Raw genomic sequence first — 15,074 nt, forward strand, 5'->3', positions numbered from 1 at the left:
CTCAGAATGTTTTAAACATACAAAACTATTCTAATATTATGAAAATCAGACATTAACTGGCATACTGTTCTGGGAGGTCCCAAATAGATGACCCCTCCCAGAAACGGGGTGGGAGTCCGGATTTTGGCACAAAAATCCTACGGGAGCTGTTTTCTTTTTAACGGCCTCGTACCGCACTAATACTTAAGTTATGGGTTTCTGAATCAGTATCGGGGAAGAAAGAATGTTATCTGTACATCTCTATGCGAGGCACTAGTCCTAACAGCTTGTCTTCCTGCTCGTCCGTCCACAGCTACCTCATCGCTGAACTCCCAGCTCCAACACCTGCAACAGCTGCAGCAGCTACAGCAGCACCACCACCACCAGCAGCAACAACAACAGCAACAACAGCAGCACCTTCACCACCACCACCATCACCAACAGACCCACCATGCCCAGCAGACGTCACAGCATCACATGACTCCGCCCAGGCTACAGCAGCAGTCGTCCGTCCCCTCCCCCGGCGGCTCCACCTGCTCCTCCACCTCCGGCCCACCGCCGCACTCTCCGCCTCACAGGCCCAGCCAGTCGCCGGCCCGCAGCCTGCCCTCGCCCGTCAGTGTCACCCCACCCATGCAGCTGCAGGTGAGTTTCATAAGAGCTTCCGCTCTGCAAGCCTGCATTGTTGTTGTTGTTGGGAGAGTTCAATGGTTGTTTGTATCCGTGGCGTGCATGTGTAGCAGTAGTGGGAATTCTCCTTAATAGCTAGTGGGAACAAGTCGGAATTAGGCCCGGAAGAGCCTATTCCGGGCGTTACGTGCGTGCGGTGCGTGCGGTGCGTGCGTGCGTGCGTGCATGCGTGCGTGCGCTTACTGCGCTCGCAATGAATTTGCTACATGACTGGAGTGATATGAAATCCCTTGATCCCTCCCTTGTACAATGAATGAACAGCCAGCATCAGTGCAACAATAAAAAAAGAGAAAGGAATCAGTGATCAGTTAAGAAGTCAAGTAGCGGCGTGTGTATTTGAATATTGTGATTATGTCGCTGAGCGGGGTCAACCTTGAGATAAAACCTCAAGCAGCAGCAAAGCCTGGTATTTGATCGTCCGTCAGCACTTGATCTTGATCAAGTGGGAGCGTTTTAAATCATTTTCGGGAGCTCTTCTCGTCCACGCTGAGCTATTAGAATATGCATTTCGCTTTGCCGGGTTAGAAGATGTGCTTATGCACATGAAACCTTGCCGCCCCTCGCTGGCTGATCCTGTGAGGTTATCTCTCCACGCACTTATCATCGGCGAAATCAGGCCCGTTTTTTGAGGGGGCTCTGCCTCTTCCCCCCCTTCAAATTCCTTTTTTTGTCAGTTTGTCTGTCCATCTATCTCCCCCCAGTGTTCCGTCCGTTCGGGCTGTCACCGCGTGACGATAATAACCTATTTTATGTCCCTGTGGTTTCATTTCTGGTGGAGACTGGCCAGGGTCGCCTCTCTGTCCCCGGTCACATTCATCAGCGTCAGACCCTTATTGGGTTGTGGTGCAACCTTTCTTTATGGCCGGGATGAGTTGGGCTATTTGTTTCCTCCACCCACAACCCCAGCGGTGGACGGTAACTAAGTACATTTACTCAAGTATACTCCACTTAAGTACCATTTTGATGTATTTTCTTTTTACTTTAATGGAGTACTTCCAATTTTCAATACTTTCTTTTACTTCTACTCCACTACATCCCAGAGGCAGATATTGTACTTTTTAATTATTATTAATTAATTGAAAATGTAAATTTTTGTTACAAAACATACACTAACCGCTTCAGCTCTGTATGCTTTGGATTTTTTTAAATAGCCGATCTACTAAGTCGATTTACAAGCCACTTGTTTTTAAACTTGTAGATAGGCTATTTTTAAAGAGTGTTATACATTTGAAAACTTGCTAAATGAGACATTCTGCACAATGAGACAATACTCAATACTCAAATTATATTTTGATGCTAATACCTTTGCACTTTTTAAGTATACGTGTTGAATACCGAACTTGTAGGAACTTGTAACAGACTATTTCTGCAAACGGGTATTGATACTGATTAATGTGAGTATAGTATGAAGGCTATCCTTCATTTTAGTCGACAAAATCAAGTGTAGATTTAGCCGACTAAAATCTTATGATATTTAGTCGACTAAAACTAGACTAAAACATTTCAATGACAAAAATATGACTAAAACTACCCATAACACTACGACTTACAGTAGACTGAATAAAGATTTGCTGTCAAAATCAACACTATACACTTTACAGACTCACACATTCAGCCTCTCGCATCGTGGTGGGGCCACAGCAACAGAGGCCCTGATATTTTCCAGATGACGGATAACGGTCTTGATCAGATACACACTGTGGTCAGACGACCGACCGTCTTGTTCAATTTGCAATATTTCCGGGAAACCATTACTTTGATAAATTTCCAAGAATCTACGAGTCCCAGTCCTCTGGGGGGAAAAACAAGGGACACAGTAAAGACAGAAGGGGGGAGAGGTATCTCATGCTATTGGCCTCTATGCTATACTGACCAAAACTGAGACCCTTTGCTTCATATAGATTGTCTTTCCTATAACGCACAGCTGAGAGGCTGATTACGATGACCGAGGACAGCATAGGCGGCGGGTGCGTAAGGCTAGGGAAGGCTTAGCCTTTCCAAAAATTATGCTGGGTATTTTTTTTAAATATATATAATATATGTGCGCAGCATTATAGAAGGCTATTGTGTGTGTGTGTGTGTGTGTGTGTGTTGTCGCTGCCCCCTGGTGATCGCTGATCGGATAGGCTATATACACTATACAGCAACTGGCCTAATCAGCATATGATTGACTACTATTGGTATGTCTGTAAACCTCGTCTTCCAGTCGCTTTGTAGCAAAGAGTAGCGCGCGCTGGTTTGTTTTGGGAAACAGCAAAACGCAAAATGTATTTTTCAAGGCAAAGATAAAGTAGCCTAATTCAGAAGAAGAAGCTGTGAGTCGGCTGTCAGCACTCAGCAGCACCACCAGTGCCGCACGGTTCACGGTTCACAGTCCACACCACTGCAGCAACACTGACACGTTCTGCGGAGTGACTGCTGTCTCTGTGCCGTCTGTGGAGAGCCATGAGCCGCGACTCCTGGAGGGGCAGCAACACCGCCGGGTAATCTACACTGACTGACTCGAGACTTGAGAAAAAGACGTCCAAAAGTCGTTGTCTGTGTATAGGCTAATTCATTGGTAAAAGTATGCTAAATAACTCATTTTTAGACCATCTGGGAAATAAATAAATAAATAAATCCGCGGCGGCGGCTTCGCTTCGCTCGGCCACGAGACCCCCCCCCCCCCAACGCAATTCTATAGCAGCCTACCCAAAGGTAAAACGCACCCGCCGCCTATGGAGGACAGAGATGATGGGGGGGTGGGAGGTGAAGGGGCCAAATCAGGCATCATTAAGATATTGGCTCATCAAATGGGATTAAGTGAAGTGTGTGCGTGCGTGCATGTGTGCGCGGAGTGCTGTGCCGTGCTGTGCACCGGTGAGCAGGGACAGAAGTAAAAGGTTTAGTTTTGCTGGGTGGGTCAGAGGGAGAATGTGCCCATATGTCACCGAATCAGTGGCTCTCCCAAGGTCAGCCAATAGGATTTGGGCCTTATAACCATCGCCTCCGCCTGGCGCCTGCGTGGCACTTGGCTCCTCCTGTTTCACTGCACACACAACGTCAACTTGATTGGATTTTCAGTCACCAGAATTTCACCGGTTATCATGTGGTTCAGATGTTTCTGTCCAAGGATGTTTTCGCCCCGCAGTGTCAGTGTCTTGCTCAAGGACACTTTGACAGTAACTGGGGGAGCCCGGGATCGAACCGGCCCTCTGCCCCATGCTACTCTTATTGAAGCCCCATTGCTTGGTATATCGAGAGCTTTGAAGAGAGGAGAAACAAGCACTCAGTTGAGTAGTTTACAGTAAGAGACTTTCGGTTGCATGGTTCTGGTATAGCAATAATCTATAGAAAGGTAAACCATCTCACTTTTTGTCCATTTAGGATTCTTTGTTTATTTAGAGAGTTCTCCCCTCCCCAGCAGCAGCAACAATGAACGTTTCGGCCCTTCGGCCTTCCTCAGCGTGAACGAGAGAGCTTTGCCTTCTGACTCAGCTCTCGCTTTTGTCACCACACAACAGACTGCAATACCGCCCCTGCTGCTAATAACCCACATAATATTACAGACACCGTGACACTTCTCTTTCAGCCTCTCATTGGATCACACAACCAGCAGCCACTCAGCCGTTGAACTATAGTTGACTAAATGGAGGAAAACCGCCGTGAGAGAATGTGTTATTATGTTGCAATTAACCTTCCCAAACACAATTGCCTCCCCGTAGGGGATGATGGAGACAAAGCCAACGATACGGGCAGTCAAGTCACTACATCCTTAATGCACTTTAATCTCCCCCAGTTTTAATTCTGGGAGACATGATGCATTAATTATGGCTATTAGAGTAGAATTAGAGTACAATGTGAATAGTTTTTGCCTTTGAGTCGCGGATTCCCAACTCCGATTACTCCAGCTAATTTGGCTGAAACAGAATAGGAATCCCACACGCGCACACACACACACAGTACACACACACACACACACACACACAGTCGCCATCTGCGGTACTGTGGCCCGTCTGAAATATCCAACGCGGCGATGACAAATAGGCAGCGGGGAGGAGATTATGAAATTTGCTTAAGTGTGTTAATGGGCTGATTGTGGGAGCCCGCTGGATTTAGACTGGAAGTTGATTGATTGGAGCTGCGGCGGGTTTACTCCACGCCCAGAGAGCTCAGGGATTTGATGTGGTGGCGGTGGGGGATGGGGGGGGTGCAGGGGCTGGCACTCACCGCCAAGTCTGTTACACTGGAATTGATCTTAATTAGATCTGAAAGACCTGCCACAGCAGAATGGTCGCGCCGATTAAAATGAAAAACAGGAGAAATTACTGATCAAATTAATCATAATGTCGGGGCTACAGCTGTAGGTCTGGTGTAATTTGCCACTCCAGTGAGTTACATCGGCCCGGGCAGAGAGAGGAGAGGCGCTACATACTGATCCATGGCAGTGGGAGGCTTAGGCCAGCCTATCAACTCTCTTATTCCATGCTGTGTGCTTCCCAGAACACCCCCCCATTGACCCTATACCAACTCTCTCTCTCTCTCTCTCTCTCTCTCTCTCTCTCTCTCTCTCCCTCCCATTTGTTTTACTCACAAATACAGCGTCTGCAGTTTGAGCATTTGAGCATCGGCCTCACTTGGTAATAACTCGTCATCTCATCCTTTTAACCACATGAACCTCTACCTACAGCATCCCTATGGGCACCTGGGCGAAGGTTAGCCTGGTTAGGACAGGTAGCAGCAGCGTGTCACATTTGAGCTTGTAGATCGTCAATTTTTTGTTGTTGTTGCTATTTTACATACAAACAAACTATTGAGCTTTTAAGTGGCTAAATATCCCAACAGGCCACACCTGTAGCTGTGGTCTAATCATCAAAATTACTTCCACAATCTAAAAAAATCCAATTAATTCATAGAGCACATTTAAATGTATTATTATTAAAATATACATTGACTTTCTTTTGAAATAAGCTTTAATAAAGCCATATGAGTTGATGTGTAAAGTGGAAGAACATGACATGTTATACTACTACTAGTAGCGTCTCCCATGTTGCTGCCCGTCCGTCCCTGTCATGGCTCGTCCTGTCTCGTCACCAGGATGTCCTGTGTGTTCACTAATAGCCTCTGACCTTGAGACCTTGGGCCAGCCACTGCATGGCGGCTGGCCGGTTTTCAGTGGCGAAGAACACGACTGGAGATGGAGGGAGGCGCACCCCTGGCCTTCTCCTCCGTCGTCTGTCAGTCTACCCCCCGTCCTCCTCCCTCCCTCCCGTCCCTCGCAAGCCCTTGTCTCCTCCTTGGTCGCTCTGTCAGAACCCCACGCTGGGCCTGTCCACTCTTTCCCCGTCCCACACACACACACACACACACACACACACACACACACACGCACAGAGAGTAATTACAGCCTAGGGGGCCCTGCCCTGGCCGTCGCCGCACTCCACAATTTACCACCGAAGATACGTGCGCAGACATCTCTCTCCTTACTTTCTCTCTCTCCACCGCTGCCTCTAGTCTGCACCCCCGACATCACAGGAGGACCGCGGGGCCTCAGACCCATACAAGTGCTGCAATTACCTGAGCTCTCTTTCTCCTTCTCCTTCTTCTTCAACTCCTCTGCCCCCCCCCACCCCTCCAACCCCAACCCCATTCCTCTCAACCTCACTCTCCCCTTGGCTCCACTCATACTATTCCCTGGCAATCAGCCTTCATTAGAAGCCTCTAGTGAAAAACCCATCGTCACCAAGGTCAGCCAGCTGCCAACCACAACAGCGATTCAGGGGCTCTCTCTGGCTGCCTGCAGTGTCTGCTATCTCCTCTCTCTCTATCTCTCCGTCTCCCTCTCTCCTCCATTTCTCCTTTCTCCTCCTCTTCTTCTTCCCCAAGAACCACCCTTCACTCCCCCCCTCCTCCCCCCTCTTCATCATCCTCTTCAGTCTCTCTCTAGCCCCATCTCAATTGCTTTTGTTTCCCCGCTGAGGTCTCTCTCTCCCCCTCCCTCCCTCAGACTTCCATGCATGTCACTGTATTTCCACTGCGGTGCACTTTTTTACTCATATCAGCCACTGTTAAAATCACCACTGTCCAATTTGCTCTGATTTTGATTGAAGTTTCCCCACCCCACGCATTCACTTTTTCCAGGTGTTTCTTGCGTTATATTAACACGTGTGACTGTGTGAATCCATTAAAACCGGGAAAGCATCCGTGTCATTTTAGATTTAAACCACTTTAGCCATATTTTATACTACAAGATCTACAAGCTCATAGTGTGGCGACACGCTATATTTTATGAGCTTGCAGATTTGCGTCAGTCAGACAACTCTTAGAGTGAATTTATTGAGCATAATTGAGCATAGATATATGAAGCATAGATTGGCGTCAGGGCACTATGCCCATTCATTCCCTGAACATTTTAGTTAAATTATAAGCCGAATAGGACTACAGGGAATGAATAAGACCCCCATGCAGGGGGATCTAGAAACAGAGTCTACAGGTGGATGCTGGGGAGGCGGTGGGCAAAAACTTCATGAGCAGCAGGTTAGCAGCAAGCGAGGCAGGGAGACAGCAGCGGTGCATGCATGTCCGCACAGCAGGAGCCTGATCAGGTAGGCGTGCTCACGAGTTGTCTGCCTGAACTAGCTACACAAGCTTCGCATCATTTATACTGAAATCGTGGTTTCTGGGGGACATATTTTGAGATGTGGGTCGGATATTGGGGAAAATACAGGCCTCAGGTCTTAATGGGTTAACATGAGTATTAAATAGGGGCCCACCCTGCCGCCTGCACATTGTGATGGATCGGTTGATTTTCCACATCAGACGTCATATTTAATTTCTCAAAAAAGAAGAAAATGGTCTCAATCATTCCACTGGGTATTATATCAAAATTCAAAATGATATGGTCTTTGCATGCTTATAAATGCAATTACAATGGCTCATACTGTGTCCTGCTGCTGAAGATTATTTATCTCTGACATGATATCAGTAGATACATTGGACACAAGCTATGCCAATCTAATTTAAACTTTTCCAGCATCATTCGTTATAGTTCTAAATCAATTGTGGATATAGTTGCAGTGAGAATACTTAACAACAGTTCAGTGTGAGTGTGCACTGTGCAGGCATGCATGCATGCGTGCGTGCGTATAATATATGTATTACACACACTCACAGTATCGCTTTTTGTAAAAGAAAACTTTGACAAAAATGTGGATGAGGATGTTCTTGTATTTTAGATTTAGGACATTGCTCGTTTTGTAATTACAATTTAATAATGAAACGCAATAATTCTAAATATCTTACTATAATGGACACATTGGCTGTGTGCTTTCCGCCGGTCACATGCTTTAGAAACGCAAAGCAGCTCGGCTTAGCTGCTTATTAATGCACAGGAAATCCAGCTCTTAAGAAGGCAGCTTACATAACATGCGCGCGCCACAATTTAGAAATACAAATGTGCACTGTTGACTGAAGCAGAAAATAAGACTGTTGCCCATCAACAGCGCCGCATTTCATATGAATAATTATGAAGCACAAGGGAGGTGGGTAAGATGAGAGGAAACAGCCTGACCATGACAAGCTCTACTACTTTTATTTACTTCAAATGAGGGATTAGCCGCTGAGGGAATCTACAGACTTAAGAGCCAGGCAAGGTGCTGCCGCTCCATGAACTTATATGAAATGAACTTATAGCCATATTCTGGAATGGAATGGCTGCTTTTGTTTGTTTGTTTGTTTGTTTTTTCCATGCTACATTTCATGTTGTCACTTTTCGGTCATCAGTGGTGATGGATAGGAAAGTAACAAGTACATTTACTATTTCCAATGCTTACTTACTTACTCCACTATATCTCAGATTGCAATATTGTACTTTTACTCCACTACTATTATCTGAAAACCTTAGTTAGATTTTGATTATTATGACAAAATATATACATGAATCACTTCAGCCCTATAAACATTTTACCATTTGGAAATAGCCAATCTACAAGCTCACAATGCGTTGCGATGTGACGCATTTTGAGCTTGTAGATCTGCTATTTTCAAATGATTTGAAAACTTTAAATGGGACATTTTGCATGAGTACTTTTACATTGAGTACATTGTGATGCCAATACTTTTGTACAGTACCTTTACTCAAGTGCATTTTAATTGCATTTCTACGTTGCAGTATTGATACTTTTACTTATACGTTAAATATTTTTGTACTTTTTCCACTACTGGTCATCAGTGCCTCTTTGAATAAATCGTTGCTTCTGTATACCGTGCAATTTGGCAGTGTGCGGGCGTATTATTTCTATTGTTGATTTTAATTATTTTTTTAATTAAAAATGCACCCAGCACATTCTGCAGTGCTTGTAGTGTTTTTCCGCACTTTGGGGTTTTCCGGAACTCTGCACCGAGCGCTGAGCTATAACATTCTCTCTGCTGTTTTATAATGATATCCCCCCACCTTCTTCTATTACCTGCCGTGAAAAGAAAAACCTCCCTGGGTGGGCAGAGTGTTTCCAGCTCTGACACCCACAGTGAGAGAGAGAGAGAGAGAGAGAGAGAGGTGGTGCGGTATGGGCTGATCTCTCCCATCAGCCCTTGCACAGTTGCACTTGCATCAGCGGGCATCACCAGCACATTAGACGCCCACAGGGGAGCCCTCAGACAGAGCGGCCGGGCTAAGGCTCACCTAACACTGGATAAAGAATAGGGTTTCTTTAATTATGAGGCAGACCTGTGACATTGAGTTCTGAGCCCCCACCTCCTCCTCGTCCTCCTCTACCTCCTCCTCCCCTTCCTCTTCTCCTCCACTCCTGCTCTCCTCTCCTCTCCCACCAGCCCTCCTCCTCCCAGACGCTGTCTAAGTGCTCCACTCCACTGAGGAGGCCAGTACCCCCGCGGGGCGCGATTCCTACTGCCTGTAATTTCTGATGCCCATTAGTGACCGCAAACAGAGCACCAGGCGCACACACATGCACACACACACACACACACACACACACACACACACACACACACACACACACACACACACACACACACACACACACACACACACACAAACACACAGGGAATACAGCCAGCGCAGCACTGTTTGTAAAAAAAGAAAGAAAAAAAAAACCTTTTAATGCAACATTATTGTATTATGACCCCCTTGTAGACTCAAGTCAAAAGTCCTATTTACGGTCCCTGCAGGAATATTAGCAGATAATTCTTTCCATCCCCCGGATGGAGGCTTATTTTACGATGGCTAAGGCTTATTTTTGGATACACATTAGACTCCTCTGAGGTGAACTACACTTTGGAAATGTTAACAAACAAGTTCAAGGCAAGCACCCTAAGGCACTGGTCCTCAACCAGTGGTCCGGACACCACCAGCGGTCCTTGAGGGGATATCCATCAATACAGCATGGAGTTGTGGACAAAATCTTATCCAACAAAATATTCAAAATTTGAATATTTTGTTGTCATTGGATAAGACCCAAACATTTAATGTTTGGGTCTGAGGCGGCTAAATATCAACAAATGGCGGTGTATGTCTGAAATGCCGAATAAATAATGGACCTTGGCCTAAGGAGTAGAGTTGTCACGATTATCAAACATTCTTTGACAATAAACTTTCGCTCAAATAGATGCGGTTAACGATTTTATGGGTTTCTATCATTTGAACATTATGAATAGAAATTAGTCAGGCTTAGTTGCACAGGGTAGACTTTATACTTTGTTTTAATACTATAAAAATAATAATTGCGATTAGGCGATTATGTATATTCATTGTGAGTGATGGGCCTTGAGCTTTCTGTTGCTTTTCTCCCAGGTTGATGATTTTATGGCTTATTATTTGATTTTAGGGGGAGATGCAAAATTGATGCGTTTTGTAAATTAACTGGATGAGAACAAGCACAAGCGGTGCATTTTCTCAACTTAACTCCTCAAAATAAGAGGCAGAACAAAAGTCTAATCAATACACAGAAGTCTGTAGTTGTCATCAATTCATCTCTCCACTTATTGCTGATTTAGCTCGCGCCTATGAGAGTGTGCATGTTTGAGAGAGAGAGAGAGAGAGAGAGAGAGAGAGAGAGAGAAAGAGGGGGAGCATGGGGAACAGGGAGGGAGAGAGAGATGAGAGAGAAAGAGGGGGAGCATAGGGGGAGCATATAGGGAACAGGAGGAAGAGAGAGAGAGAGAGAGAGAGAGGGAGGGGGAGAGGCAGAGAGGCGTATTTATCGATCAAGGGTGACCACCACATCTTAGCCACAGAGCCCCTCTCTCGTGATTAATCTTGGGGCTCAGAGTTGGCCAATGACACTTGACAGGCCCTCCCCCCTTCAAAGTCCTCCATTTCTCTTCATTACTGGCCCGTATTTTTGGACACCGCAGTGGCGAGTAATCATTTACCTTTATTGTGTTTATAAAGCTGCGCGCAAAGGATGACCCTTTTCTATATTGAATTGTGGACATCAAAAGATCACTGGACATTGATTAGGACGATATTAAAGTCATTCAAATGCTATATTTATATGTCAGACAACGCAGCAAAGTGAAAAGACATGGTATTTCCTCTCCCTCTGAATGAAAACGAATGGAGTGGGTTCCATGTGGTTGACGTAGTATTCCCCAAATCAATTACGGTGTACATTTGTTTGCTAGGTAATTGTGATGGGTTAAGCAAGATGAATGGGTAAATACCTCTGATACTATACCCATATAATATAATATCTGTCTTTGCTTCACGGATTGTGTTTGTTTTCTTTTTACGGCAACGAATAAAAAAAGCTGTACAGGAATCTACTTTGAAATCACAGGCGGAGCAGTATAGCCCATCTCCTTGGCTTAAACGTGCCATGATTCTCAACCCAACACTATACCAGCGTGCCGTACAGAAATAACTGCACCAAATATGTCACATCATGGGGCTGAAATGGTCAGCACTTTCCCGCGGATACTTAATCACAGTGTAGTCTTATACATTTAATACATACTGGGAGAAAAGCTAAATATTATAGATCATTCCTCACGAAGAGGAATAGTGTAAAAGGAATGCAGTATAACTTGTTTTGGTTTTTTTCTACTCATGGAGTGTGTGTCGCCCGTCCCCCCCCTCCCCTCGACCAGTGGAAATATACTGCTGCGGTGATGGATGACAGAGAATCCACTCTGCACCTCTGTGCTTCACAATTACCAACAAATGGTCCGGAGAAGATTTTATGTAATGATTAAAGCCGCTGTTAATTTCACATGAGGGTAATGAGAGGGAAGATTGACGACCACTGTCTGGCACTCCGTCATTCCTTTATAGTGAGTCTGAACGTTTTCATGACTCTCTCCCGCCGCCATTTGCATTTTGCCTCATTAGGCCCGGGCCATTTCTGACACCGCCCGGGATGTCCATTTCCTGAAGTTTACTGTCTCTTATTTTGATCGGCCCGAACCTCCCGTGTTTTAACTAGCTCGTCGTTTTGCGCCCGCTCCTTATGACATCACTCCATTAGCACCGCTCGTCACCGCCGTCCCTCCATCCCCTTTGCCAATTATAACGTCCAACCTTCACCCAACATGGCACTATTATATTCGTCAGATGCCATCTTCAACCCAGTTGATCTGTCTGTCTGTCACTTTCTGCCGTGTCGATTTGTGTTGTTTCTTTGGTTTTTTGCCTCATGCACGATTGTGCCTCTTAAGGGCTTCGGTTGTTGTTGTTTTTGTTCCACAATGGCTGAAGCAGAGGCCCAGTGGTGGAGCTACAGCCAGCACTCAGAGATGGCCTCAGAGGGGCAGGGCCATACGGTGTGAGGCCTGGACTGTAGACCCTGGGACCAGAGGTGTTTTTGAGGCTCCTAATGGCATTTTGATGTTCATAAGCACAGTGGATATTGGGTGGGTGGGGAGGGGAGTGGGAGGAAAGGAAGGAACGACAGAGGACTGTCAGCAGAGGACCGGGCCAAGTCCTGACTGACGGAGAACGTGTTTTCTCATGTCACAGCTGATTACATTCACTCTGGGGTGGGAAAAGAGCAGGGCGGAGACCGAGATGTGGGGTTCAGAGTACAATGAAAAATAACGTCCATGTTTCCCCTCCGAGATACAGGGACTTCTCCTTCTCTTCCAGAAGCGATAGTGCTATTGATTGTTCGTTCCCAAACCCCTCCCCCACTTTGCAACATTTTTGCTTGAGCGACGACAAGTGACTGTATAGGCCCGAAAAAGGCCAGAGATAGATGGAGCACTTTGGTGGATGACTCCCAACATCACCTCTGGCGGCGTTCAGTTGACATCGCTTTTTCATACTTTTATTTTCATTTTTGCAAAGATCTGATCTGTATAAATCCTGTGGTCATTTGCTTGAGAGCTTTTACCACAAAAAGTACAGGTAAAGGGTTTTCTTTCTTAGATATTTACAAGCTTTTGCTAGCAAAGGTCTCTTAGCTTTTTCAAGTACAAGTAAAGTTTTTTTTTCCCTGTATGGGTCCTCGTGTGCTTTCTCACATCAGATACTGACCAGAATAAAATATTGGCACTTTGGCTACCAGTGTGTGCAGCCACCTTATTGTCTCTTGAAGACATATCATTTGGGTCCTTCTGCCGTGGACTGTCACTATACCAGTGTTGTTTTCGTCGACTAAAACTAAGACGAAAAATGTTCGTCAACTACCTTTTTTTCACTGACAAAAACTAAATGGAAACTAAATAAAAACTAAGCTATGATGACTAAAACTAAGACTAAATATATTGACAATTTCGTCAAGAAATAAAAACTAGACTAAAATGTTGTAAAAAGGAAGGGACTAGTGGACAAGAAATCCAGTATAAGTCATTTTACGCTTAATTTTCAGCAGAGTGTAAAAACAGTCATTACAATGGCATCAAGGCCCTCAAAATGCATTTTAGTCGACTAAATCACCTGTAGATGTAGTTGACTAAAAGCTTGTGATATTTAGTCGACTAAAACTAGACTAAACACTAAACACTAAAACATTAAAATGTGACTAAAACTAAATGACAACCACCGGTGTCCGTTATAATGTCATTAAACACAGCTATGTTTGATCTAGAGATCAACGTAAAGTCTTGATTCTTGATTTGAAAAAAGCTTGTAGATGTGCTCTAGACCAGTAGGTTTTCAACCTTTTTATACAAAGTACCACCACAGAAAATATCTGGCTCTCCAAGTACCACCATAATAACTATTATTAACACAAGAGAAAATGTAATTTATTCTTTGAATTGTTTAGTTTTTGTTCCATTCCTAAGCCAATTTTGCTGCTGCTCTGACCCACAACTGATAATAGTTGTAATGGGATTAATCAGTTCTCAAATCTTATATGGCTAGTTGTGCTGTCATGCTCATTTCAGAAGAAAATGCAATTTATTCTTTGAATGATTTCCTTTTTGTTCCATTCCTAAGCCAATTTTACTGCTGCTCTGACACTTTTTTAACGTTCGATTTTAAAGTTGATGTTTTCTTTTGGGTTTTTTTGTCATCAAAGTTTTTTAATGATTTTCAATAAAGCATACAAAATTCACATGACTTACACAAAAGAAAAAGAAAAAGAAAAAAAAAAGAAAAAAAAGAAAAAAAAAACAGTCAAAAAAAAAAAAAAACCCTGGACAACACCCCTCCACACTCTGTTGTTGACACTCGTGGTTATAGTTTTTTTTAACAAATGCAGAAACAACAAATATGCTCATTTCAGGCTCTCCAGCCGTGCTGGTCAGAAGAACTAATATAAATAAATATTTCATTACAATTTTGTCTTTTTTCTCCTTTTTTGGACGACTCCTCTGAGTACAGTACAGTACAGTATGTATACCTACAGTATGTGGCTATGGTGTTTTTACGTATACGCCAATAAAGCAAGTAGACTATGTTTCAAGTGGCTACATGAAAAGAGTAAACCAGGAATCAACTCCACTATAGTTTGCGTGTCAGACAATTTGAGCTTCCATACGGTTGTCTCTCCACGGTTTTCAAATAGCTTTTCGGCAAAGCTATTTTTCCTTCTATCCCTGAGATTACACGGGTTGCTGCACACCTGACCCTCATGGTCAAACGGCCAGCGGACTGAGAGCCTTGCCAGAGTTATACCCCTGCCCACTTAGCCCATACAGACTGCAAAGGATGCATTTTTAACAATTTGCCAGGCACTTTTTAACATTTATTTTGTATTCTTTGACCCTTATGTGGCACCGTGTATAATTTGGCAAACATGAGAAGCATGCAAGTCAGTATATATATATATATATATATATATATATACTGGCTCTGTAGGGTAACAGGTACGCTCGCCCCTTTTCCATCTCGCCCCACTACTCTACCTGTAAATAACAAACATAATTCATGTTTGTGATTATTTAAAAGGTATTATCATATTTATTTATCATTGTTAAGTTCACTCTGTATATCCACGGGCATAATAGCATGATGATGCCATTAC

The 15,074-nt window shown here is 44.3% G+C and overlaps 1 protein-coding gene across 1 annotated transcript in view; it reads left to right on the plus strand.

Annotated features, from left to right (window-relative positions):
• The window catches only part of pou6f2 (POU class 6 homeobox 2), a 111,302-nt gene that overhangs the window by 60,202 nt on the left and 36,026 nt on the right, over positions 1 to 15,074 (plus strand). Inside the window, exon 5 of the mRNA XM_083777986.1 lies at positions 293 to 624. Within this exon, the coding sequence (XP_083634112.1) occupies positions 293 to 624 (332 nt within the window). The remainder of the gene's footprint in view (positions 1 to 292; positions 625 to 15,074) is intronic.

The sequence above is a fragment of the Protomyctophum parallelum genome (genome assembly GCF_964188405.1).
Source record: "Protomyctophum parallelum genome assembly, chromosome: 12".
Classification (NCBI taxonomy): Eukaryota; Metazoa; Chordata; class Actinopteri; order Myctophiformes; family Myctophidae; genus Protomyctophum; species Protomyctophum parallelum.